Source organism: Gasterosteus aculeatus, chromosome 12 (genome assembly GCF_964276395.1).
Source record: "Gasterosteus aculeatus chromosome 12, fGasAcu3.hap1.1, whole genome shotgun sequence".
Taxonomy (NCBI): Eukaryota; Metazoa; Chordata; class Actinopteri; order Perciformes; family Gasterosteidae; genus Gasterosteus; species Gasterosteus aculeatus.
Window position 1 is genome coordinate 24,849,017 of NC_135700.1, and position 27,564 is coordinate 24,876,580.

General features: G+C 48.8%; 3 protein-coding genes across 4 annotated transcripts in view; 2 read left to right on the plus strand and 1 right to left on the minus strand.

The window, feature by feature from the left end:
- Positions 1 to 626: 626 nt before the first annotated feature.
- On the plus strand, positions 627 to 8,803 carry gpatch1 (G patch domain containing 1). 2 transcript variants are annotated; one of them, XM_040159946.2, is made up of 20 exons: positions 627 to 769; positions 2,372 to 2,506; positions 2,634 to 2,719; positions 2,827 to 2,987; positions 3,063 to 3,160; positions 3,886 to 3,941; positions 4,106 to 4,348; positions 4,419 to 4,569; positions 5,017 to 5,096; positions 5,167 to 5,383; positions 5,676 to 5,945; positions 6,032 to 6,210; positions 6,376 to 6,503; positions 6,589 to 6,668; positions 7,536 to 7,720; positions 7,802 to 8,024; positions 8,160 to 8,228; positions 8,328 to 8,428; positions 8,500 to 8,600; positions 8,679 to 8,803. In XM_040159946.2, the coding sequence occupies exons 1-20, from the start codon at positions 700 to 702 to the stop codon at positions 8,710 to 8,712; spliced, it is 2,667 nt and encodes an 888-aa protein (XP_040015880.2). In that variant the 5' UTR covers positions 627 to 699; the 3' UTR covers positions 8,713 to 8,803. The 2 variants fall into 2 exon arrangements, with proteins under 2 accessions (XP_040015880.2, XP_040015889.2); XM_040159955.2 differs by having other exon boundaries at positions 8,503 to 8,600.
- A 4,233-nt stretch (positions 8,804 to 13,036) lies between these two features.
- LOC120807716 (uncharacterized) lies at positions 13,037 to 14,886 on the plus strand (the record flags this gene model as incomplete). Its single annotated transcript, XM_078086115.1, has 6 exons — positions 13,037 to 13,202; positions 13,290 to 13,419; positions 13,502 to 13,686; positions 14,142 to 14,224; positions 14,292 to 14,360; positions 14,436 to 14,886. Coding segments are annotated over 6 exons (795 nt in total), but the record flags the coding sequence as incomplete, so codon positions are not given.
- Positions 14,827 to 27,564, minus strand: part of wdr59 (WD repeat domain 59) — a gene marked incomplete in the record, with an annotated part of 14,033 nt that continues 1,295 nt past the window's right edge. The window contains 21 exon segments of the mRNA XM_078086103.1: positions 14,827 to 15,256; positions 16,800 to 16,942; positions 17,014 to 17,134; positions 17,217 to 17,286; positions 17,388 to 17,526; positions 17,594 to 17,706; positions 17,796 to 17,877; positions 18,021 to 18,154; positions 19,098 to 19,154; positions 20,489 to 20,642; positions 20,841 to 20,962; positions 21,192 to 21,296; positions 21,371 to 21,466; positions 21,544 to 21,708; positions 21,877 to 21,980; positions 22,269 to 22,398; positions 22,472 to 22,551; positions 23,982 to 24,138; positions 25,338 to 25,415; positions 25,523 to 25,639; positions 27,453 to 27,541. Coding sequence (XP_077942229.1) covers positions 15,021 to 15,256; positions 16,800 to 16,942; positions 17,014 to 17,134; positions 17,217 to 17,286; positions 17,388 to 17,526; positions 17,594 to 17,706; positions 17,796 to 17,877; positions 18,021 to 18,154; positions 19,098 to 19,154; positions 20,489 to 20,642; positions 20,841 to 20,962; positions 21,192 to 21,296; positions 21,371 to 21,466; positions 21,544 to 21,708; positions 21,877 to 21,980; positions 22,269 to 22,398; positions 22,472 to 22,551; positions 23,982 to 24,138; positions 25,338 to 25,415; positions 25,523 to 25,639; positions 27,453 to 27,541 — 2,492 coding nt within the window.

Sequence of the window (27,564 nt, forward strand, 5' to 3'; positions counted from 1 at the left end):
ACATCAGCTCCATCACCAAGAAGCTCAGCAGAGGTTGTTCTTCCTGAGGCAGCTGAAGAAATTCAACCTGCCAAAGACGATGATGGTCCACTTCTACACGGCCATCATGGAGTCCATCCTCTGCTCCTCCATCACCGTCTGGTACGCTGCAGCCACAGCCAAGGACAAGGGCAGGCTGCAGCGTGTCCTCCGCTCTGCAGAGAGGCTGATCGGCTGCAATCTGCCGTCCCTGCAGGACTTGTTCGCTTCCAGGTCTCTGAAGCAGCTTAAAAGATGGTGGCCGACCCCTCTCACCCCGGACAAAACCTGTTTGTGCCCCTTCCATCTGGCAGGAGGCTGAGGTCCATCAGGACTAAGACCTCATCAACAGAGCCGGACCCCCGCTGACTGACTCTGACATCCCACCGCTCACTCCCTTCACACTCCACATGCACACACACTTGTCACTTTCGCTGGTGCACTTTATTTTTTAACTTGTATTCCTTTATTTTTAAACTAACACATAGCTTAGCTTATATTTCATTGTGTCGTCTCATCGGTCTTGTTGTCCCTTGTCGTACTGTCTGCTGTTACGCACCAATCGCCGCCAGTTTGGTAACAAATGTTTCCTGATTCCCGACAGGTGGCGCTAGCGCCCCCTGCAGACCGGCGACATTACCAAGTGTGTCCTCCTGTGGCCACCGTAGTTACATTAGCAACATGGCGTCCGACGGTGAAAGCGACGAGGACTTTGTGAATTACGGGACTCCTCTGGAGCCCCTGGAAGAAGGTGGGCTTTCTCTCACAGACCCCAGAACCTTCATCTGCATTAAAACCCGCAGCGGGTTCTTATCGAGAGAAATGAACCACGAGGGCCACAGCCGTCACTTCTGCATGCTAAGCTAACAGCTAGCTGAGGGCTTAGCTCCGCCGCCTTGTTTATAACCAGACGCCTCCGCATGACGGTGCGTTTCATATCGTTATAGTTCAACGGCTCTGCTCATCCAGTCTACATTGTTCTGTGGACCCGGAGAATGACCGGGTCCCCCGCCGAGTGCGAAGAGTGGTCGGTGGTTCCTCTTCCACTACGTGGAGATGCTCGTTTGGTCGTGGAGATGCTCGTTTCCACGGTCGTGGAGATGCTCGTTTCCACGGTTGTGGAGATGCTCGTTTCCACGGTCGTGGAGATGCTCGTTTGGTCGTGGAGATGCTCGTTTCCACGGTCGTGGAGATGCTCGTTTCCACGGTCGTGGAGATGCTCGTTTCCACGGTCGTGGAGATGCTCGTTTCCACGGTCGTGGAGATGCTCGTTTCCACGGTCGTGGAGATGCTCGTTTCCACGGTCGTGGAGATGCTCGTTTCCACGGTCGTGGAGATGCTCGTTCCCACGGTCGTGGAGATGCTCGTTTCCACGGTCGTGGAGATGCTCGTTTCCACGGTCGTGGAGATGCTCGTTTCCACGGTCGTGGAGATGCTCGTTCCCACGGTCGTGGAGATGCTCGTTCCCACGGTCGTGGAGATGCTCGTTCCCACGGTCGTGGAGATGCTCGTTTCCACGGTCGTGGAGATGCTCGTTTCCACGGTCGTGGAGATGCTCGTTTCCACGGTCGTGGAGATGCTCGTTCCCACGGTCGTGGAGATGCTCGTTTCCACGGTCGTGGAGATGCTCGTTTCCACGGTCGTGGAGATGCTCGTTTCCACGGTCGTGGAGATGCTCGTTCCCACGGTCGTGGAGATGCTCGTTCCCACGGTCGTGGAGATGCTCGTTCCCACGGTCGTGGAGATGCTCGTTTCCACGGTCGTGGAGATGCTCGTTCCCACGGTCGTGGAGATGCTCGTTTCCATGGTGGTGGAGATGCTCGTTCCCATGGTCGTGGAGATGCTCGTTCCCACGGTCGTGGAGATGCTCGTTCCCACGGTCGTGGAGATGCTCGTTCCCACGGTCGTGGAGATGCTCGTTTCCACGGTCGTGGAGATGCTCGTTTCCACGGTCGTGGAGATGCTCGTTTCCACGGTCGTGGAGATGCTCGTTTCCATGGAGTTTGCATGAGGAGGTCGCTACGTCCTGAACAAGGATCCTACCACCGACCCCTTTCCCCACTGAGGGGCCCCTACTTGGGGCCATCTAATCCCCGTACGTCCAAAGCGGGAGCTGGCTTTGGGTGCTCGGCAGAAGGTCTGACTTGTTTCCGGTGAGGGTTTAGGAAAGCCCCCCTGGGGCCCCTAGGGAGGTTTTCCAGGCACTGTGAAGAGGCCCTGGAGAAGACCCAGGGAAGGGCAGAGATGATGTCTCCACGCTGGCCCGCGGGTGGAGCTGGTAGCGTGGTGCGACCCGACCCTGGATAAGCGATAGAAGATACTTACTGTACATGACGTTTTCTGCTTGGTGCAGACGAGCCTCTGAAGAAACCGGTTCCTCTACACGAGCAGACGGTAAAGGACGAGAAGGGACGGTACCAGCGGTTCCATGGAGCCTTCACCGGAGGCTTCTCTGCAGGGTACTTCAACACCGTGGGCACCAAAGAAGGTGAGAGACCTGCACTGGTTCTTTAGTCCTACAGGAGAGGATACCAACAGGAGACATTCCTTTTACTTTGTCTTCAGGTTTAATTCTGACAGGGTTTATGTGTTGTTGTTGTTGTTGTTGTCTGTAGGCTGGGCCCCGTCGACATTTGTGTCGTCACGGCAACAGAAAGCTGGGAAACAAAATGCCAGACCAGAAGATTTCATGGATGAGGAGGTGACCGTAATATAAAGAGTTGGTACTGAAATGAGCCGGCAGCTGTGAACTGTGTTGACGCAGGTTCAGAGGAACAGGGCCCAGATTGTTGTTGTTGTTGTTGTCAGGACTTCGGGGAGCACGGCATCGCTCCCTCAGAGATCAGCACCAGTCAGGAGTTCACGTCGAGTCGCAGAGACGCAACCAGAGAAAAGGCGCGAGCCGTCAACGCTCAGGCAGCGCTGATAACTGGAGACACGCTGCTGGAGGAGCTGATCGCTCCGACCCGGTGAGGTGATCCGCCGCCCGCGGGCCGGCCGGGTCCGAGTCCTGGTCCTAATCCACGCGCTGCTCCTCTCCTCAGGTCGTCTATGGGGGTGGAGCTGCTGAAGAGGATGGGCTGGAAGGAGGGTCAAGGGGTGGGTCCTCGGGTGAAGAGGAAAGCAGGGCGACAGCCGACAGGTGAGAGGTCACATTAAGGTCATCGTACTGCTTCTTCTGACCGTCAATGTACCAACACACAATTACAACAAACACACAACGAGCTGCGCTGTTAACGGCAGCGTGTCTGTGGTTGTTAGTGACAAGTCACTTTAATGCTGCAGCTTTCAACCTTTTAGAGGTCAACATGTTCCGAGGTGAAGACAGTTTTATAGATGTTGTGTCTTGTATCCTGTAAAAAGAATAAAAGGTCCCTGCGTACGAGGTAATAAATGGGTTTTTATTGATGGAAGCTCCTCTGCCTTAAGATTGCAATATTACTTTCAGCAGAAAGTACTTTGCAGAACTGTTTTAAAATAATTTATAGTCACCGTAAAATGTTCTTCTCTCAGCCTGAGATGTTCCTGCTCCAGAAGATCAGTTTGGGGAATTTTAAGGCTTTTACTGTCCAGTGCAGCAGGTTGCCAGGCAACAGGGGCAGTGGAGGTAAAGCTGAGGACGCAAGCAGGACGTCCCCCTGTAAGACAGACTGTCCCATTTCAGAGGCCTATGTGGTTGTTGATGGACCAGCCCATATAGACCAGAAGTCTGGTCCTACGAGGATGCAGCCTGAAGAATCCAGCAGTTCTCTGCTGACGATTCTACATAGATTCATATTTCAAATGTATTCTAATGTTTAATTTAAATGTTTTCCTGTGTGTTCATGTAATATCTGTCTTTATTCTCCAATGTTTCTTCCCTGACAGGAAGTCGACCATACGGCGGTGTGCCGCCTCCTGCTGGATCAGAGGACTCTCAGGGGGTGAGACAGCTGGACAGACAATGAGTTCTTCTCGTTAGTGCTATCATTCCGTTCAGGAGGTCACATGAGACATGAAGTTATTCATCAATTCATTTTCATTCAGTGCTAAATGTCAATAACAACATTAATAATAATAAAAGTAATGTGATATCTTTTTTGATCAGGAGGATGATGACGAGGAGTTTACTCTAGCGGACGTGACCTTTGCCCCGAAGGATGTGACTCCGGTGGACTTTAACCCCCGTCTGGGGGTCCAGGGTCTTGGGTACCGCGGTCTGAACCCGGGTCTGGCGCTGCCGGGCCGTGGCGCCCCTGAGCACCTGGACCTTTTCAGGCCTCAGTCCGAGACCAGGAGCCGCCTGTTTGGGGACAAGAGGGCCTCCAGGCGAGGAGGCGTGGCCGGACAGGTGGGTGCTCCGCCCACTACACGTGGTTCAGGGAGCAGAGACGCTGTAAATGACATTGCTTTGCCTGCAGGCTTTTGGGGTGGGGGCCATGGAGGACGACGATGATGAAGAGGTCTACCACAAAGACCCCATGTCCCGATATGACACGGTGCTCGGGGGGGAGGAGCCTGGGGACGGACTGTACGGCTGGACGGCTCCGCAGCAGTACATGAAGAAAAGAGGTAAGACTACGAGGTCCTGGAGGCTCGGCCTAGTGGCCATGGAGGTCCTGGAGGGTCGGCCTAGTGGCCATGGAGGTCCTGGAGGCTCGGCCTAGTGGCCATGGAGGTCCTGGAGGGTCGGCCTAGTGGCCATGGAGGTCCTGGAGGCTCGGCCTAGTGGCCATGGAGGTCCTGGAGGCTCGGCCTAGTGGCCATGGAGGTCCTGGAGGCTCGGCCTAGTGGCCATGGAGGTCCTGGAGGGTCGGCCTAGTGGCCATGGAGGTCCTGGAGGGTCGGCCTAGTGGCCATGGAGGTCCTGGAGGCTCGGCCTAGTGGCCATGGAGGTCCTGGAGGGTCGGCCTAGTGGCCATGGAGGTCCTGGAGGGTCGGCCTAGTGGCCATGGCGAGTACAACACGACTCCTTTCTCTGTCGATTGTTGTAAAATGAAAACATTCTGATGTCCACAGAGAAAAGCAAAGACGCGTCGTACCTCGGAAAGATCCTGGAGGGTTTCACTTTGGCCCAAAACCGCCCTGAGGACCAGACGGTGAGCATCTGGTGAAGTACGAAGACGAGTCTGAATGTGAGCGCCTTCACTGATCCCATTCTCTCTCTAGATCTACCCCCCCCCCTCTCTGCCCAGAGACTACCGTCCCGTCCACCGCTTCCGTCCGTCCCTCAATACTTTGGGCCTCTCAGGGGTCAGTCCTGCACTGGCAGAGGCCCTGAGGGTCTCCAGGGGCCACATGGTCTCAGAGGAACCGCAGCATGGAGGACGCCACCAGCTGGACTCTGGCCACAGGAGGAACCTTCTGGGAGAAGATGCCCTGCAAGGTAACGACCCACCTCGGGACAAAGTCAGTCCCACTGTGAACTAAAGTAAACCTGATGTCAACTGTCTTCTGGTCCCTCTCTGGCTTGGTCCTCTGTCCTCTGGCTCAGCCAGCATTGTCTCTGTCCCGCCGGTGTCCTTGTTGATGCATCGACGATGTAATGACCCGTTCTAGATGATCTGCTACCACTTACATGTTGAACTAAACTACTCGATTGATCAGAGTTGAAGTCTAATTGAGTCTGCACTGATCAATATGCTTATTGGACATGTTGTCAATTGAACCGTGATCAGGTCCTAGTTCAGTCATGGAGCTTCTGAAGCCTGAAGATAGACAGCGACTTCTCGGCATGCGCGGCGGCTCCTCCACGCAGACCCCCCAGGAGGCTGTGCAGCCGGCAGCAGAGGACGTGTCCTCCTCCGGCCTCCGGCAGCAGCAGGAGGCCCTGACCATGTGGAAAGGAGTCCAGACGTCCTCTCAGACCTTCAGGCCCTTTGAGCAGAACCCCAGCAAGCAGGCCCGCTACGAGCTGTACCTGGACCGCCTGCAACAAGGAGACAGAGGTAGGAGGCCCCGGCCTACCCATCATGCACTGCAGCAGCCCCTGTGTGCAGGGCCGGGCGGTGAAAGCCTGCTTTGTGTTTGTCAGACGGTCTGGAGCAGAGTCTGGACCCGGGCATGACGGAGTGGGAGCGCAGCAGGGAGAGGGACGAGTTCGTCCGAGCCTCAATCCTCTACAGACCCTCCTCCTCCTCGCTGTCCTCCCGCTTCACCAGAGCCAGCAGCCAGGAGGACCAGGACAGCGTGGAGGTCCACCGGGACCAGGAGGTGGGTCACTGGAGACCGCCCTCAGCTGGTCTCAGATGTTAGAGGGACAGGTGGACGTCATGTAGACACTCAAGTAAAACAATATCAGTTCAAAACATTTCAAAATGTAGATTCACTCAAATGACTAAATGTGTTTAAAAAGAACTTTGTCTGTTTGGTCGTCAGGGAGACGTCGACGACAAACAGGCCGCTGTAAACATGAAGATGTTCGGTGAACTGACCAGAGAAACGTTTGAGTGGCATCCAGACAAACTGCTCTGCAAGAGGTTCAACGTCCCGGATCCCTACACCGGGTACATACGTGACGTGCACACGTGACGTGCACAGTACACACGCACTGGTACAGAAGCAGGTGATGAGCTTCTGTTGGTCCTGCAGGTCCAGTTTGGTCGGTCTTCCCAAAGTGAAGAGAGACAAGTTCTCAGTGTTCAACTTCCTGACTGTGACGGAGCCGATGGGTAAGAAGCCTGCGTCCCTCTGTCACTGCGTCCACCCGTCCTTCTGTCCACACGTCACTGCGTTTACCCGTCCTTCTGTCCACACGTCACCGCGTCCACCCGTCCTTCTGTCCACACGTCACCGCGTCCACCCGTCCTTCTGTCCACACGTCACTGCTTTTACCCGTCCTTCTGTCCTCACGTCACTGCGTCCACCCGTCCTTCTGTCCACCCGTCCTTCTGTCCTCACGTCACTGCGTCCACCCGTCCTTCTGTCCACCCGTCCTTCTGTCCACACGTCACCGCGTCCACCCGTCCTTCTGTCCACACGTCACTGCTTTTACCCATCCTTCTGTCCTCACGTCACTGTGTCCACCCGTCCTTCTGTCCACCCGTCCTTCTGTCCTCACGTCACTGCGTCCACCCGTCCTTCTGTCCACCCGTCCTTCTGTCCTCACGTCACTGCGTCCACCCGTCCTTCTGTCCACCCGTCCTTCTGTCCACACGTCACTGCGTCCACCCGTCCTTCTGTCCACGTGTCACTGCGTCCACACGTCCTTCTGTCCACGTGTCACTGCGTCCACCCGTCCCCACCAGTCGGACACTTGGTTGTGTTAATTAGCGATTGATCGTTGATCACGAACAGACACGTTTCATTCTAGATCCCGGTGACTCCAGTCAGCCTCGCTGGTCCTCAGTAGGTCGCAGTGACTCTGGTCTACAACATATTCTAGAACCAGTCATGTTTTTAGATGGTTATTGTTGTTATTATGATGATTATTAGTTCTAGTTTGACATTTTTATAATCATAATATAAGATTTTGCCACTTCTTCCTCCTCATTCCTCTCTGTTCTCTTACTGCTCCTCCTTCTCTTCCTCCCCTTCAGCTCCTCCAAAGCCTCCAGAAGCTGGGAGGAGGTCGAGGTGGGACGTTTCCAAGGAGGAGAAGCAGAAGGACCCGCTGAGTGAACTCCTCGTAGCTGCTAGAAACCAAACCGAGATCAAAGTGGAGGGGGCCTCCTCCACCTCATCCAGCAGCACCGAGCAGCAGACTGATGACTCCATCACCAAGGTAACGTCTCACACTGATCGCTTGATCCTCCGGAGAGCAGGAACAAGAGCAGAACGTTGCATGTTCTTTCTCTTCTTACAGAGGAATCTAGAGGAGGAGCAGGAGGAGCAGGAGGAGAGCAGGCCTCCGATGGATCTGTTTAAGGCCATCTTCGCCATTTCCTCTGATGACGAATCCTCTTCTTCATCAGAGGGAGAGAGCGACGATGAGGAGGAAGTCAAAGACGTAAAGGAGGAGCAGATGGACCCACAACCACAGAACCTCTTTAGCATCACCTCCTCAGAAACATGTGCACAGGTCAAAGGTCAGAGGTTTTCATGGTCAGAGCTCTGTAGAGAATAATAAAAACAGATGGCAGCAGAGACACAACTGCATCATGCATCATATTTCATGTGTCTATACAGTTTATTATGTTTATATGATAAATATTCTGTCTCAGTTTCATCTCAGAACTCGACTCTGGAAAAAGAAGAGTTTGGTCCAAAGCTTCCTCCACCAGCTGACCTCAGTGAGTCATCTCACTCACACACACACACACACACACACACACACACACACACACACACACACACACACACACACACACTTAATGGTGTTGTCTGTGCAGCTAGAGGAGGCTCCTCCTCCCTTGAATCCCCAGGCAGGAGGAGCAAAGAGAAGAAGAAGAAGAAGAAGCAGCAGCAGCACAAACACAAGAAAGAGAAGAAGGTAGGAAGAGAAGGAGACGTCTGGTCTGCTGGTTCGATTGCTCTGGTCTGATCTGGTGTTTCTCTCCCCAGAAGAAGAAACGGAGTAAGAGCAAACACAAAGCCAAGCAGCAGAAGAAGAGCAGCAAGGAGGGGGAGGCGGCTCAGGTGTCCACTCAGGAGCTGCTCCAAAGGTCACATGATGATGATGTCATGACAGAGGTTTAGTCTACTGATAAAAACATCTCTAACCTGTCGGCCTCTCCATCCAGACTGAAGACCATCCAGTCCTGTGACACCTGGTGAAGCGTGTCCTCTGTGTGGACGTCTGTCTCCTCGGTTCTTTCCCATCACACCTCATGTTCTTGTTTCTAATAATAAAGTCTTTATCTTTTAACGTTTATGTCTGCTGTTGTTTGTAAAGCATTTTAATGGTTTAGTGTCATAGTTTCAGCTCCTTTTTAATATGAACTGATTGAAGGTGAAGACCGAACGTGAGTTAATCACCTAGAACACCCAAATCCTCTCGTGTCCCACAGTACCTGAAGGCAACACCTTCTTCAGGCACAGTTGCCATGGTAACTGCCATAGCAACTGGAGCTAAGCTAGCTAACACATAGACTTTTAACTCCAAATGTCTGAAAAAGTGGACCTGCTGTCAGTGGGGGAGCCTTCAGGGGGCGAAGAACGGAGGAGCCGGGAGACCCAGGTAGAAAACTAACGTCTCTTAGCTAAAGGGACAACTAGTGTCAATGCTAATAAACCCCATATAAATACAAGGGTGTGTGTGTGTGTGTGTGTATATATATATATATGATCTATACTTTTAGATGACGTAATGCTGTAACCGTAATACTCAGCTACTGTCAAAACTAAGGCACGCATTTAAAATGTTACGTAAAAGTACCAACATTAAAATGTTAAAATACGAATAACGTTAGCTAAAGCATTAGGTTTCCCTCTGAGATGTTTTTGATAGTAAATTAACATATTACATGTAGAGTCACCAGTCCACCAGTAACTAACATTCAGCCACAATAGTCACAGCTACAGGAGCAATATTGGGGTGGAGTGTCCTGCCCATGGATGAACATTCGGGTTCGCAAAGCCTGAGACGACCGTGTCTCCACGGACATAACGTGTCCGTAATAACGTGTGATCTGCAGGTTCCAGTTAAACTGTTAAGAGCTCACAGCGATGACGTCAACGGAGCTCGACTCTGCTTCGACGACAGGTTCCTCTTGAGCTGCTCCTCCGACCACAGCACAATCCTCTGGGTACTGATACACAAAGTACTCCTCTCTACTAGTACTACTGTACCTTTGGTTAGTAAAGGTACTCCTCCGACCACAGCACAATCCTCTGGGTACTGATACACAAAGTACTCCTCTCTACTAGTACTACTGTACCTTTGGTTAGTAAAGGTACTCCTCCGACCACAGCACAATCCTCTGGGTACTGATACACAATGTACTCCCCTCTACTAGTACTACTGTACCTTTGGTTAGTAAAGGTACTCCTCCGACCACAGCACAATCCTCTGGGTACTGATACACAAAGTACTCCTCTCTACTAGTACTACTGTACCTTTGGTTAGTAAAGGTACTCCTCCGACCACAGCACAATCCTCTGGGTACTGATACACAATGTACTCCTCTCTACTAGTACTACTGTATCTTTGGTTAGTAAAGGTACTCCTCCGACCACAGCACAATCCTCTGGGTACTGATACACAAAGTACTCCTCTCTACTAGTACTACTGTACCTTTGGTTAGTAAAGGTACTCCTCCGACCACAGCACAATCCTCTGGGTACTGATACACAATGTACTCCTCTCTACTAGTACTACTGTACCTTTGGTTAGTAAAGGTACTCCTCCGACCACAACACAATCCTCTGGGTACTGATACACAAAGTACTCCTCTCTACTAGTACTACTGTACCTTTGGTTGGTAAAGGTACTCCTCTGACCACAGCGTCACCCTCTGGGTACTGATACACAAAGTACTCCTCTCTACTAGTACTACTGTACCTTTGGTTAGTAAAGGTACTCCTCTGACCACAGCGTCACCCTCTGGGTACTGATACACAAAGTACTCCTCTCTACTAGTACTACTGTACCTTTGGTTAGTAAAGGTACTCCTCCGACCACAGCACAATCCTCTGGGTACTGATACACAAAGTACTCCTCTCTACTAGTACTACTGTACCTTTGGTTAGTAAAGGTACTCCTCCGACCACAGCACAATCCTCTGGGTACTGATACACAAAGTACTCCTCTCTACTAGTACTACTGTACCTTTGGTTAGTAAAGGTACTCCTCCGACCACAGCACAATCCTCTGGGTACTGATACACAAAGTACTCCTCTCTACTAGTACTACTGTACCTTTGGTTAGTAAAGGTACTCCTCCGACCACAGCACAATCCTCTGGGTACTGATACACAATGTACTCCCCTCTACTAGTACTACTGTACCTTTGGTTAGTAAAGGTACTCCTCTGACCACAGCGTCACCCTCTGGGTACTGATACACAAAGTACTCCTCTCTACTAGTACTACTGTACCTTTGGTTAGTAAAGGTACTCCTCCGACCACAGCACAATCCTCTGGGTACTGATACACAATGTACTCCCCTCTACTAGTACTACTGTACCTTTGGTTAGTAAAGGTACTCCTCCGACCACAGCACAATCCTCTGGGTACTGATACACAAAGTACTCCTCTCTACTAGTACTACTGTACCTTTGGTTAGTAAAGGTACTCCTCCGACCACAGCACAATCCTCTGGGTACTGATACACAATGTACTCCTCTCTACTAGTACTACTGTACCTTTGGTTAGTAAAGGTACTCCTCCGACCACAGCACAATCCTCTGGGTACTGATACACAAAGTACTCCTCTCTACTAGTACTACTGTACCTTTGGTTAGTAAAGGTACTCCTCCGACCACAGCACAATCCTCTGGGTACTGATACACAATGTACTCCTCTCTACTAGTACTACTGTACCTTTGGTTAGTAAAGGTACTCCTCCGACCACAGCACAATCCTCTGGGTACTGATACACAAAGTACTCCTCTCTACTAGTACTACTGTACGTTTGGTTAGTAAAGGTACTCCTCCGACCACAGCACAATCCTCTGGGTACTGATACACAAAGTACTCCTCTCTACTAGTACTACTGTACCTTTGGTTAGTAAAGGTACTCCTCTGACCACAGCGTCACCCTCTGGGTACTGATACACAAAGTACTCCTCTCTACTAGTACTACTGTACCTTTGGTTAGTAAAGGTACTCCTCTGACCACAGCGTCACCCTCTGGGTACTGATACACAAAGTACTCCTCTCTACTAGTACTACTGTACCTTTGGTTAGTAAAGGTACTCCTCCGACCACAGCACAATCCTCTGGGTACTTATACACAAAGTACTCCTCTCTACTAGTACTACTGTACCTTTGGTTAGTAAAGGTACTCCTCCGACCACTGCGCCAACCTCTGGGTACTGATACACAAAGTACTCCTCTCTGCTAGTACTATTTTATAATTCTAAGTTGGACTTTCTTGATTGGACAATGGATTGTATTTTAGAAGAGTGGTGCATGCTGGGAGTTGTAGTCTTACTTGGTTCCACTAAACTGTATGTAGTTACATTTGTGATGGCTGTTGCTAATAAGGTGATCTCTGCTGCATATAAATATTCCATGTTGACCTTTGCCCTGTGCAGGATCTGGAGAGGTGCAGACCTCTGAAGGTGTTTCATGAACTTCACAGTGAAACCATCACCGAGTGCTCTCAGATCCCAAACACCAACAGGTTGGACCAGTCCATTCGTTAACCAGTTCACCAGACCTGTTGGTGCCATATTTTCTGTTTTGGTTATAATACATATGTCATTTATTTGTATGAATTATATGGATTCCCTTGTTAGGTTCATATAATAACTTTCTTTTCTTCATGATTTGCTAGATTGATGAGGATCAGCGGTGATAAGAGGGGGTGGAAGCGAGTTGCGAGGCTTCCTTTGTACTGAACGAAATGTGGCACAGTCTTTGATCCGCTTTAAAACTCATGTAGAACACATTATATTTTCATAGTTCATTTTTTTTTAATAAAGGATGTAAAGAGAACACTCCAGAAGTCTCGAGAGTAATGATATAATAATAATAATTGGAACAAACGTGTGAGTCCTGTGAAGTCCTGTAGAATCAAGGAAATACTAAGGCAGGCCACCCACCATTAGTCCTTTGGTCTACCACTCCACGGGTCCTGCAGTTCAGCAGTCTACCACCAAATTATTTTATTGTTCTTCCTGTCTGTCTGGAGTTCTATCTGTTGGTATCGGTCTGTCTCTCAGGATGGTCACAGTCTCCTGGGATAAGATGATGGTGTCTACAGACCTTGAGACAGGACAGACTCTGGTGACATAACATGACATCATCACACGAACGATCTTTTACATTGTTCATTCTGTACACGACATCCATTGTAGTCTGTCCATCCTTCCTCTCTCATCAAGGTTTCTTCCTGTGAGGGTTTTGGGACAGAGGATGTCACATGTCACATAAAATGAATTGAACCATTCCCAGTTGAGCTCATACACAATGATCTGATGCTTCTATTGAACTGATTATTGACTATTGTCTCCTTGTGTCAGTGGAGGAGAAAACAGGCCGGTCTCCTAACCTCCTGCAGCTCTTCTTCTGACGGCCGGCTGCTGGTCTGTGCTTCAGATCCTCAGAACTGTGTCTCCATCTGCGAGGCCGCCAGCGGACAGACGCTTCACCTTCTCACCGGTACGCCCCCCCCTCACTGCACCTCATCAGGAGGTTACCGATACGTCACGGTTAAGTTAGCAGTACTTTACTTGTTTTCCCAACCAGATCATCACCGCTCCACCATCACACGGTGTCGGTTCGACCCACGGACCCAGCGAGTTGTCACGGTGTCGGCAGACAGAGGCATCAAACTGTGGGACCTGCTGGCACAGAAAACCACCGTGTCCATCAACAGGTGATCAGCACACCTGATGCCACCCGGGTTTGGTGCTTCCTTCTTAGACTTCCTGTCTTCATCTTGTCTTCTCGTCTCTCAGTAACCATGGCAACGTGGTCTCCAACTGCTGCTTCACCAGCAGCGGGTACTTCCTGTGCACTGCATCTTGGGATAAAAGCCTGAAGCTGTGGGACCTGCAGACAGGAGGGTTTCGATCTCAGGGAGGAACGACGCTACAGAGAGGCCATGAAGGCATTGTGAGCTCATGCTGCTTCTCTGCCGATGGTGAGTTTGTACCCCTGTAGTACATTAAAGTGTACTCTGTAATACATTGAAGAGTAATCTGTAGTACATTAAATGTAAATGATCAAATCCCTGCGGCTAGTTTATGAAGCACTGAAGGGTTTAAGTACATTTCTGATCTGCTGATACCTTTTGAACCGCCATGAACCCTTGGGTCGTCTGGGACGGGCCTACATTCTGTTCCCAGAGGCAGAACTAAACACGTAGAAGCAGCTTCAGTTCCTCTGCTCCACGTATCTGGAACGAGGTCCCAGAAAGCTGCAGGTCTGCAGATTCCCTCAGCTCCTTTAAACCCATAGTAAAGAATTTGCTGCTGCCTTTGAATTGCCTTGTTGTTTAAATGCGATCAATCAAATAGCCCTGGACCTGTACCTCTGAGATGGAGTACAGTAACTAGGAAAATGTTTACCTCATAAACACTTTTCATGTTTCCATAGCAACCCTGTTGGTGTCTGGCTCTTACGATAGTACTGTTGCACTCTGGGATACGTGTTCCAGCAGCAGGACTCTGGTCCTGAAGGTGAATAAACGTTCTTACATTTAGAAGCATGAACAGCGCTGATGCCACTGATGCTTGTTTATCACAGGGCCACTCTGATTGGGTGACAGATGTGTCAATCACTGCTGACAGGAAGCTGGTCGCCTCCGCCTCCAAGGTAACAGAAATGATCACTATTGTTGATGATGATTCTGTAGGACGAGCAGTAATGATGAAGAAGATGATTCTGTAGGACACGTCAGTGAGGTTGTGGAACATAGACAAGGAAATCCCAGAAGTGATGAAGAGCAGAAGGACTGATGGACTCCAGGTGAGCATGTCTCTTCCATTACTCCTCTGCTGTGAAAAATTACTTGTTGTTGTTGTTGTTGTTGCTGTTGTCACAGACGTGTGAGGAGTGTACAAAGTCGTTGCCGCCTTCCAGACTTCAGACGTCAGAGACGCCCACCCGTTGCTTCTCCTGTCGACCTGTCCTGTCCTCCACCAACCGACCACAGCCTCCACCACTCATGTGACTTCCCATCAGGAGGTTGCAGGTCAACCACAGAGCAGCATGATGACTTTGGGTCTGTGGGCGGGGCTTAAGGGCTCCCAACTGAGTTCACCACTTTAATGTATCAGAGTCACTTTCACACCGACTTTAATATGTTTTCAGATTAAAAGGCATTTACAAACTTTATAAAGTGTGTTCTTCACATTTAGAGACTGACTAGTGATTAATATGTCTCATATCTTTGTTTTAGTACAACACAGTTGTTGAGTTAGTTGAGTACAACACAGGGCTGCTCCTGGTGGGTCAGGAGGACCTGGTCCAGCATCAGAAGGTGCTCTGCAGCAGACAGTGGCAGCCACAGCCAGCCGGACACTCGTCCTGCCGGCGGAACCAGTCCATCATGTGAGTGGTGTGTCCTCCGTGTCCACAGGTCAGGCAGAAGTTGGAGGAGCCTCTGACAGCCACGTGGCACACGGCGCACTGGAAGGTGAGTCGCTTACACACGGCGCACTGAGTCCCACGAGCCTGACTACGGCAGTGACAGCAGTAGACCCCGAACTCTGGCGATGAGACACAGGGTTAGAGAGCACAGGAGCACACTGCATGACTAGTACTGAAACATGACTAGCACAACGCTAATGCATGACTAGTACTGAAACATGACTAGCACAACGCTAATGCATGACTAGTACTGAAACATGACTAGCACAACGCTAATGCATGACCAGTACTGAAACACGACTAGCACAACGCTAATGCATGACCAGTACTGAAACACGACTAGCAAAACGCTAATGCATGACTAGTACTGAAACACGACTAGCACAACGCTAATGCATGACTAGTACTGAAACACAACTAGCAAAACGCTAATGCATGACTAGTACTGAAACACGACTAGCAAAACGCTAATGCATGACTAGTACTGAAACACGACTAGCAAAACGCTAATGCATGACTAGTACTGAAACACGACTAGCAAAACGCTAATGCTAATGCATGACTAGTACTGAAACATGACTAGCAAAACGCTATTGCTAATGTATGACTAGTACTGAAACACGACTAGCAAAACGCTAATGTATGACTAGTACTGAAACACGACTAGCACAACGCTAATGCATGACTAGTACTGAAACATGACTAGCACAACGCTAATGCATGACTAGTACTGAAACACGACTAGCACAGCGCTAATGCTAATGCATGACTAGTTCTGAAACACGACTAGCAAAACACTAATGCATGACTAGTACTGAAACACAACTAGCAAAACGCTAATGCATGACTAGTACTGAAACACGACTAGCAAAACGCTAATGCATGACTAGTACTGAAACACGACTAGCAAAACGCTAATGCTAATGCATGACTAGTACTGAAACATGACTAGCAAAACGCTATTGCTAATGTATGACTAGTACTGAAACACGACTAGCAAAACGCTAATGTATGACTAGTACTGAAACACGACTAGCAAAACGCTAATGCTATTGCAGGACTGGTACTGAAACACGACTAGCAAAACGCTAATGCATGACTAGTACTGAAACACAACTAGCAAAACGCTAATGCTAATGCATGACTAGTACTGAAACACGACTAGCAAAACGCTAATGCTAATGCATGACTAGTACTGAAACACAACTAGCACAATGCTAATGCTAATGCAGGACTGCATGATTATTAAATGGTAAATGCACTGTACTTGTGGCACATGTCATCATTCATCCATTCACACCCTGATGGCAGCAGCTACCACACACACACACACACACACACACACACACACACACACACACACACACACACACACACACACACACACACACACACACACACACACACACACACACACACACACACACCATTAACTAGCATTCACACACAGTCACAGCTACAGGAGCAATGTTGAGTTGAGTGTCTTGCCCACACGCGGGTAAGCAGTACACAGCATCGAACCGCCAACCCTCTGATTGGACCACCTGATTGGACCCTGTTAATACATCACTAGTACTATGTTGATGCTGATGCTAATGCTATTACTTTACCAGTACTACACTGAATATATCTATGAGTATGTATGTCCTCCGGTGAACCTACCGATCCCTTTGTGTGGTTCTGGCGGACAGGAAGCGAACTTGAGCACGTCGGCCCGTTTCTCCCTCAGACCCCATCGGTACAGGATCTCTCCGTAACACTTCTTGAAGTCGTCAAACTGCAGCGTGTTGGCCGGGTCCAGCAGCCTGTGGGGAGAGGACATGAGATCCCAGTGACATCAAAAAACGGTCCACCTAGTCGCTCCTGCCAGCCTCACCTCTTGTTCATATCGTGCTGCTCTCGCTCGCGTTCACGCGGATCGGCGTAACACTGGTTGCCATGGCGAAAGTCGTCAGGGGAGGACTCTCCCCAGGGGTTGCCAGACTCCGGGTCTCTCCCTGCACAACGAGAAAAAAGCGTCCAGTTGACAGCAGCAAGGCGGGCCTGGCCTGTGGGGGCAGGGCCTGTACAGCCGCTCACCTGCGCTCCAGGTGGCGACGGAGTCAGAGGTGCTGGAGCACGAGCCGACGGAGCTGGACGTGTAGCTGGGCTGATGGACGACACACACATTATGATATAACTTTGAAGAGTAATGCTAGCAGTCAGTCTGTGCTAAGCTAGGCTAATGCGACTGCAGTGAGGAGGACGTACGTAACGAGAGTGGTTGGAGGAGCGAGCTGGATGATGCCCGTACAGGGAGAAGCAGTCTGGAGGCGGAGCCTGAGCTCTGAACACGCTGGAGAGCATCGCCAGAGTCTGAACGTCACTCATGTGGCTGTAGTGGTCCAAGCTGCAGACACACACACTCTTATAGACCGAAGCCTTCAGCTGGGATCAGAGGGAACAAAGTCACTCACAGAGTCTCCAGCAGATGGCGTCCAAACGGGTGTCGGGCCCACGGTGTCTCTGTGTCCGGGTCCGGTTCTGGACTCAGGTACTGGCTGGTGGCTGCAGACGCCAGCGCCCAAACCTACACAGGCAATGACATCACAATCACAAAAAGCCCTACTTGTTGTTTCGAGAGGCACTCCGAGGCTGGTTACCGGATGACATGGTTACCTTGGCGACGTCTCTGCGTCCGACGCTTAGCGACGCCGCCGCATTCTTCTGACATGTCTCCTGGATGTCGTTCATGTTGAGACTGGGTGACGGGAACAGGTTTAAACACGCTGCACTAAAGTACGATTTTGTTTTGGAGCAGAGCGTCCTGCGTGTAGGAAAGTTGAGGTTCGGAGCGCGGCAGAGTTTGTGAATACATGTTTATAGAAATATTTTGTCCCTCACATGTAACTTTCTCCCAGAGCTTTGTGGACCGGCAGCAGGCACGAGATCTCCTGGACGATGACTTTTCCCGCCAGTTTGATGGGCCGGTTTCCAAAGTCGCTTCCCTCGCGCTTTGTTTTGAAGCGCCGGGATTTCTGATGGGGAAAAGGACAGAGAGAGAGACAGACAGGTAGACAGAGGGACACAGCAGACAAAAGGGAGACAAAGCACCACCTGATTAAAAGTGGTGTTGAATTACAGACACACCCTCAGGAGGGAACTGCTCGTTGGGGTTCATCCCCTGGAGACCATGACCATCTGAACACATAATATATACTGACTGAGACAAAAGGAGGGTCAATCAGAAGAGAAGAGAAGGTCAGCAGATGGTCTAATAAGTGGGTTAGACCAGCGGCCCCCAACCTTTTATTCCTCACGCCCGGTTTCATGTTAGACGACGTTTGGTGGACCAGACTTCAGGGTGTGGCGGATAAACACGACGAAATGAAAAGACGGGATCAGCATGAAACAACCATCCATATAACGCAGAGCACATGAGAATCACGTGACGCGACCAACCCGTATCCTAAGTGTGGCTCCCGAGTCCTCATACTTCCTGCTGAATGGGGCTTTCTTTGTGAGGTTGCCGGTTCTTCTTTGTCTCAGGCCTTTTCCCCTTTATAAAGAAGCTCATTGTCGATGGCTTGTGGTAATTATCACGTGACTGAGACAAGCGTCTGCACATGTGATTGCGAGACAATCCGGTCATTGTTCAAAATAAAACATTTTTCAGAATGTATTCTTTCTGTGCGTCCCGGTAGGAAATGGCTAACAAACTGGTACCGGTCTGCGGCCCGGTGGTCGGGGACCCAGAACAGCATCGGACAGGCAGGGAACCTGCTAGTGGATCCTTTTGACCCACAGCAATGTGAATGTGAATCATGAATTTACAGGCAGCGTTAGTTTAATGAAGTGATCAACTACATTAGAGTTAAACTTCAAACTAAATAGCTTTTCAAATTCAGAACACATGTCACTTTGTTAAAAACATGAGCGGAGTGACGAGGAGAGACAGAACAGAGGGACAGATATCAGTACCGGCCAATCACAGAGGGTTTGGACGGACCAGCGGCGGGAGGCAGAGATTGTGGGCTTCTGATTGGAGGGGAATGGGAAGGAGGAGGGACCCACAGCAGCATGGGGGAAGGTGATTGATCAGAGAAAAAACAATACAAGAAGATATAAAAGAAACAAAACAAAGGGTTAATATATATATATATATATATATATATATATATATATATATATATAATATATATTTTATATATATATATAAAATATATTATATATGTTATATATATAATATATTTATATATATATATATATATATTATATATCATTTATATTATATATATAATACATATATAATATATATAATATATTTATATGTATATTATATATATATATATATATATATATTCAAGTCAATAGAGAAAAAAAAATCTCACATTTTGAAATTCATTAATTGCAATGAAAAGTGTTAAATAAACACAAACTCATCTTGGAGGTGGAACATGTGGAACTAGCGACTCTTCCTGCTGTCCTCGTGCACTTTGCTCTCCACTCTCCAAACCACTGTCTTTTAGGGACACGGGGGCAAAGGCGTTTCTGGTGGGGGTCGGCCTTCGCCAGGGCTGCGCCGTGTCACCAATCCTGTTTGTGTCTTCATGGACAGGATATCGAGGCGTAGTCGAGGGGAAGAGGGTGAAGCGGTCGGGATGAGGATCAGCACCTCTGAATCTGAGGCCATGGTTCTCAGCAGGAAACGGATGGATTGCCTACTCCAGGTAGGGAATGTGTCCTCAGCCCAAGTGAAGGAGTCCAAGTACCTCGGGGTCTTGTTCACCAGTGAGGGGAAGATGGAGCGTGAGTTTGGCCGGAGAACCGGAGCAGCGGGGCCAGAAGAGACCGACCAGCTTCAAGAATGTCTTGGAGACATCACAACTTGGATGACCTGCAACTTCATGATGCTAAACTCGGATCCTGATAGGCCCAGAGCCCCTTCGAAGCCAGCGCTTCAAAGAGGCTTTTTTCATCTACGTAACATATATAGAAATCAGGTACTTCCTGTCTCACTGTTGGATCGCTGCTCATCAGGCTCTCATGAGTCTCTTCAGCCTCTCCAATTGATTCGGAATGCTGCAGCACGTGTATTACCAAGAACGTGCACGAGGACAGCAGGAAGAGTCGCTAGTTCCACATGTTCCACCTCCAGCGTGATCACATGTGGAGTTTGTGTTTAAATTAAAAATACAAGCTTTCTAAAGCGATTACCTATTTCAGAAGATTTAGTCTTTAGAAGAAAACAAACTTTTTATTTCATTAATGGATTTCAAAATGCGACCTGTTGACAGCCTTAACATTTACACATTTTCATATCCATATATATTCTTTCCAGACATCTTGTCGTGTGCGTGAGTGTGCCTCACCCGTTCCTTATAGTAGAAGGAGGAGATGGACACAGTGTCTTTGTCGGAGCGAGTCGGACTTCCGCTGTACAACCTCAACGTGCTCTGGGACTCTGAACGCATCTTCATGGGCGTCAATACTCCGCTGTGATAGGCCGACAGAGCAGACAGGGACCTGGACACACACAAAGTTTAGCCTAGCTTAGCACAAACACTGGCGGTAGGGGCGAACTGTTAGCGTAGCTCTATCAAAAAGGTTTTAAACAACTAGTTATTTTGTCCTCACTTTCAGTACCTTCAGAATAAAAGCTCAGTAACACCTGAACAGAGACCCTGATGTTGATACAGCACACGTGTGTGTGTGTGTGTTTACCTGGGGGTGGGCTCAGTGGGCGGGGCTGAGCGGTGCATGGTGATTGGTCGTGTGAAGTAAACCAAACATCCGGTGCCACAGAAACGAGCACCGGAGGTCCGAGGAAACGGGATGTTAGCGTCCTGTAAAGAACCGTGATCAGTGATCTTACATTGACACGACACAAACGTCAGCATCATTTTATAGACTACACCCCCCCCCACCGCCGTGGGGCGGTTATTTCGGCGGGTTTATCCGCCCCACCTCCAAGACTGGTCCGCAGAATATTCTCCAACATGGAAATGGCCTCTGAGGCAAAGAGGTCGTGGCCCACAGGCCAGTCTAGTCTCTACATGAGGACCTGTCAGTTACCTGATAGGATCCGTAAGTGTTGGTGACCCGGGGGAACACCTGCAAGACCGGAGTGACCGGGTTGGACAGGACGAAGGGGCCAGAGACGGGGCCGTCCTCTTGTGTCTGACAGGGGGAGAGACATCATAAAGACAAAACCTCCTTCTTGTGCTGGAGCCTCCTGTCCGGTGTGTCCTCACCATGTCAGACTCCAGACAGGACACCAGCTGCCGGACACACGGCTCCAGACAGTTCTGGTTCCTCTTCACCTTCTGAAGTGACGTGTCGGTCAGGATCTGAAACACAAGAGTCACAAGTGTTCAAAGCCTCCGTGAAGAAGCAGTTATCAGTGGTACTTCAGGTGCGTCCGTACCTTCTGGATCTTGGTCTTGGTGGCAGACGGGATGGTTGTCGGGGAGACGAACTGGAAGGTGGGCGCGGCGTTGTTTGGGTACTGAGCTGGAAACTTGACGACCAGGTGAACCTGATGGCTGCCGAAGTGAGCCGACACCACGCAGCTTCGGTTCAACGCGTCCATCTGAGGGCAACACGGCCACTTCCTGTCTCACGTCTTCAGCTTCTTATTCTAATAATTGATTAACTTCAGACTAAAAGCAATCATTTGAAACCAGTTACAACTCAGGGGATTTTTATTTTGAAAAGCTGCATGTTGATGATTAAACAGGAAGTTGATTGTCTGTCTCACCTCCACATCAACGTTTCTGATCTGGAGGTTGACCAGAGAAAACTCCTGCTGCAACGTCTGAGGGACACCTGAACCCCCCACAGAGGACAGAGCTGCGTCCTGATCTAAGGAGGACAGACAGCGGACAGACAGAGGACAGCGAGAGGGACAGAGGAAAAGGAGAGGGAGGACGGACGTCATGCATCAGCATTTAATCAATGTGAATTATGTTTATTCACATGAATCATAACTATTATTACGATAAGATTTATTAGTCCCACAATGGGGGTAAAAAACAACAAGACAAGAGCAGCAGTAATAAGTAGGTAAGAAGAAATATAATAATATACTAGGAAGTAAATGAATAATGAGATGTACCTGAACACACATGAGCTCACGTGGTCATTTCTCACCGTGCAGGTTGTTGGCGTTGAGGCCGACTCTGAACTGACCGCCGGGCTCCTGAGACACCAGAGACGTCTCCTCCTCCACAGCGAGAGACATCGCCTCCGTTAGCTCCTCCCCCCCGTCACTGACACACAGCTACATCACCACAACAACAACAACATTAAGGACAACGCACATGAGGCCATGAGACAGATCATGAGACACTGACCTTCTGCAGCTGAGGATCCACCCTCCAGATCCTGAGAGTCTGATCTCTGGACCACGTCACCAGCTGGTAGTCCTTGGAACCTGGACCGTCAACAACAACAGGACCAGCACAGTGTCAACAACTACTGTGGGCTATTGCACAAAAGTACAATAAAGAAATCCATCACCACAAGATGCCTGTTCACATATTTTATCTAAACTGATTTTAGCAGTTAAGAAGGCGGCTCATTTTACATCACATGTCATTTATCTGACACTTTTATCCAAAGCGACTTACAACAAGAACATTTCAACCATCAGGACACAAACTCAGAAGAACAAGAAACAAGAAAGTGTGATTTCATCAAATAAGCCGATGTACAACTCGCTGTAGATAAGAACCATTATAAGTCCAATGTAAGTGCTACAGTTAGTTAGTGTGTTAGTGGAGGTAGAGTCTGAAGAGGTGTGTCTTTAGTCTGAAGATGTGAAGGCTCTCTGTGGTCCTGATGTCTTCAGAGACCTCCTTCCACCATTTAGGAGCAGGACAGCAAAGAGTGGAGATCTAGTGGAGTGTTTTGCTCTCAGTGAGGAGGAACAAGCAGTTTATCACATGCAGAGCGGAGAGTGCGGGTCGGGATGTCGGGTTGGACCAGGTCCTGGATGGAAGCTGGACCCCATCCATTCACAGCACGGTACGTGTTAGGGTCCTACTTCCCCCCCACCGTTAGTTCCACGTGTTCATCTTCTGCCGGACCTTCTTCACTGGTCCATATCGTCTGACATGAAAACAGCCCGTGCAGCAAAAAAGGTTGTGGACCACTGATCTAAACAACTGCAATAGTTAAAACCTGGTGACAAGTAATGCATGTTAATGGGAATAAATCTGAACACATTCAGAAGACAACGGAATAACTGCTAAACACGTTTGTTGTTAATCAGAACGGCAGATGATTGAACACACGAGACTCCTGGATTAATCTTAGCCGTTAGCCCGGCTGCTGTTAGCCCGGCTGTTAGCACGGCTGCTGTTAGCCCGGCTGTTAGCCCAGCTGTTAGCCCAGCTGTTAGCACGGCTGCTAGCACGGCTGCTAGCATGGCTGCTAGCACGGCTGCTGTTAGCCCGGCTGTTAGCACGGCTGCTAGCACGGCTGCTGTTAGCCCGGCTGTTAGCCCAGCTGTTAGCACGGCTGCTAGCATGGCTGCTAGCACGGCTGCTGTTAGCCCAGCTGTTAGCACGGCTGTGTTAATATCCTGGTTTCGGTGATGGACTCTTAAGACGCGTACGTGCGATTATCCTGATGACTGAAGTCTGGTTCAAACTAACGCCTTTGAAGAACCACGACAGCCTTAATTTGAGCGCGATAGTTGAACCACGTACGAGGAACGGGGCCGTCAATAAACAAACTCAACAACAGGATGAAGTCAACGTCAACAACAGAATAAAACCTGACCCGTCAACAAACAACACCATAGAAATAAAAGGTGGTGTAGCCGAGCTTAGCACAGACACTAGCTGTGGTGGTGTTGACCTTGTTTTTGAGGCCTCCACTGAAACTCCAGCACCACGTCGTCGTGACCCACGAAGGCGTGAACGGGGCTGTTGAGGTCCAGGGTGTTCCACAGGAGAAGACTGTTCTCCCTCCGGAGCTGAGGAACCATCACCGTGACCAGGCCGCTGGAGAAAGGCTGGAGACAGACAACGCACACTCTGAATACACACAAACAAACACACAAATGACCCTAACCCTGGAGACAGACAACGCACACTCTGAATACACACAAACAAACAAACAAATGACCCTAACCCTGGAGACAGACAACGCACACTCTGAATACACACAAACAAACACACAAATGACCCTAACCCTGGAGACAGACAACGCACACTCTGAATACACACAAACAAACACACAAATGACCCTAACCCTGGAGACAGACAACGCACACTCTGAATACACACAAACAAACAAACAAACAAACGAACGATCCTAACCCTGGAGACAGACAACGCACACTCTGAATACACACAAACAAACAAACAAATGATCCTAACCCTGGAGACAGACAACGCACACTCTGAATACACACAAACAAACACACAAATGACCCTAACCCTGGAGACAGACAACGCACACTCTGAATACACACAAACAAACAAACAAACGACCCTAACCCTGGAGACAGACAACGCACACTCTGAATACACACAAACAAACAAATGAAGAGGATTCATCAGTAACTTGTGTTGCAAGTATGTTGAAGTTGGTTTAACGTTGTTTACTCATGTTTAAGGTTGTTTAAGGCAGCTTTAGATGGTTTAAACTGGTTTAAGCTTGTTTATATGTTTCAGAGTTGTTTAAGCTGGTTTAAGCTTGTTTATATGTTTCAGAGTTGTTTAAACTGGTTTAAGCTTGTTTATACGTTTCAGGTTGTTTAAACTGGTTTAAGCTTGTTTATATGTTTCAGGTTGTTTAAACTGGTTTAAGCTTCTTTATATGTTTCAGAGTTGTTTAAACTCCTTTACGCTTGTTTATACGTTTCAGGTTGTTTAGACCTTGTAGTGACTACCCGTGTTTAAAGTATAATAACTCTGGAACAACGGAACCCCGGTGAGTGCTTGATGTGTCCAAATCAGTTATATATGTTACTGGTGAAGAAATCAATGTTACGCACAAAAAAAGAGATTGCGATGGACATGGCGGTAGGTGCATAACATCAGACAGGAGGACAACAAGACAAATAAAATAACATGTTCAAATTACAAATTTACAATTCAGCTCAACAGAATAAAACATAAGGCTACGGAGGGATGTAGAACCAACTGTTCTCTACACACGGTGGAGTGAGTGGAGTGTGTTAACCTTGGTGTTGCGTTTGAGACTCACCGTGTATCGGGCCTTCCACACTGGAACCTGACAGGACAGAATGTTCAGGTACTTTCTGGGCTGTCGGAAATCCCAGAACTGAAAACACAGAGCAGCATCTTCACACAATAGTTCAATAGTATTATTGGAAATCCACGATGCTCCTTTTTGCTTTGTGACCTCCATGGTGCGTTTGCTTTGCTCACCCTCACAGAGTTGTCCTGGCTGGACGTGGCGAGGATGAACTCGTTGTCGGGGTGCCAGTCGAGGCCATGAATCTTTGACAGGTGAGCCGCCAGGTACTCTGCCGCAGTGTTGGGTTTCTGCGTGAGAGGACAACACACACGTTACACCGGATCCTTTAGGACCTACGTTTTCAACTCGTGGGTCGCAGCCCCGTTTTCAGTGGGTCCCGGATCTGGGCGTGTGCCATTCATTTCCATTGTCTTTAACAGGTGGCGTGAAGGAGGGGGGGATTTTTAGGATAATGAAATTGACTAGCCTATGGAATATAATATATAATGATATATTCTATATAATGCAGTGCAGGAACTTACACATATATTTTATTGAGGATTTATCAAATAACCTTTTTAAGCATTTTTGAATTGATGCTATTGATTGACAGAAGTAAGCCCCTCCCAGCTGTGGAGCAGCAGCGTGATGAGCGAGAGCATTAAAACGCCTCCTTCATCCAGCTCCTCAGCTCTGGTTCTGAACACCAACCAGAGGAGCTCGCTGGACCTCATGTGGCCGTCTCAAGGACAACTCAGGAGCAAAAAGAAACTCCAGTTCTCCCAAATTCATTTTTCTTACTTCATTTGAGTCTTTTTTTATTTCATGTCCATAAATGTATAAAAGGCTGAAGTTGCTGAATTGTTGAAATGTTGTGTTATCTTGTGTCCTCAAGCATTACTGTTGGTTTGAATTAAAATGCAGCTATTGGAATGTAAAAGAGAATATTTGGGGTCGTTGTGGCGCAGGGGTACAGAGGGTGCTGCCCCGTGTCGAAGTGCCCCTGAGCAAGACACCTGACCCCTAACTGCATTGCTAAAATGTAACGTAAGTCGCTTTGGATCAAGGCGTCAGCTAAATGACCTGTGATGTAATATTTGCCTCTGTAGCATCATCGCTTTGCTATTAGAACATACTGTGATGTTCTAAATGTTTTCATGAAATAAATTTGAGTTGAAAACATTACTGGATTTGGGTCGCGGTTTTCATTAAAATGTGATAATGTTCTGAAAACCTTGACCAGGGTCTTATTTTCCTTCACTGCGACATCCATCAGGAATCCCCGTGTCTGTATTTCAGCTTAATCGTGTCGTGAATCCAGTTTCATCAGAGGAAGGGGACTTCAGTCACTTCAGTACCTTCCTGGAGGACACTGATGCGGATCACCAGGACTCACCAGGACTCACCAGGACTTGCTGAACCACCCTCGTGTCCGCTGGTGAAATTTGGGGAAAGTGTCCCTGCAGGACTTCAATTCAATTCAATTCATTTTATTTTGTATCGCCCATAATCGCAAATGACAAATTTGCCTCAGAGGGCTTTACAGTCTGTACACATACGACATCCTCTGCCCCGATGTTGACTTGTTCGCTTCCAGGTCCCTGAAGCAGCTAAAAAGATGGTAGCCGACCCCTCTCACCCCGGACAAAACCTGTTTGTGCCCCTTCCATCGGGCAGGAGGCTGAGGTCCATCAGGACTAAGACCTCATCAACAGAGCCGGACCCCCACTGACTGACTGATATCCCACCACGCTCACTTTCTTCACTACGCTCACAACGCCGTGTACAGAACAGTTGGTTCGACATCCCTCTGTAGAATTTCATTCCGTTGAGTTGAATTGTAAATTTGTAATTTGTCATGTTCCTTTGTCTTGTTGTCCTCCTGTCTGTCTGACAATTCCGTGTATGTCTGACATATTTTGGTAATAAATGGTCCTGATTCCTGATTTAGAGCCTTCAGATCCTTTAAAGTTGGGTTTTTTAATTTAAAGTGCTGACTCACAGGGTGTGATTTATAAATATATGATTTACTGGCAGCCCAGCTGTAATAGTCATTCAATATTACCCTGCAGGCCAAAGAGAATCCCAGATCTTCAGGACCTTCAGCAGTTTCAAACTCACCCTTTTGTCCCAGATCCGAACGTCTCCATCGTGGCTGGAGGCCAGCAGATTTTGGTTCTTTCTGTTCCACTTCACCTGAGAGGCTCCAGCTGGAAGAGAAGATGATCGAACG

Bases quoted from the DNA above. Each gene is read 5' to 3' on its own strand.
- gpatch1 (XM_040159946.2), top strand. From the start codon at position 700: ATGGCGTCCGACGGTGAAAGCGACGAGGACTTTGTGAATTACGGGACT. The intron at 6,504-6,588 runs GTACATACGTGA...TTGGTCCTGCAG, and splicing joins GTCCCGGATCCCTACACCGG to GTCCAGTTTGGTCGGTCTTC. The intron at 8,429-8,499 runs GTAGGAAGAGAA...TTCTCTCCCCAG, and splicing joins AACACAAGAAAGAGAAGAAG to AAGAAGAAACGGAGTAAGAG.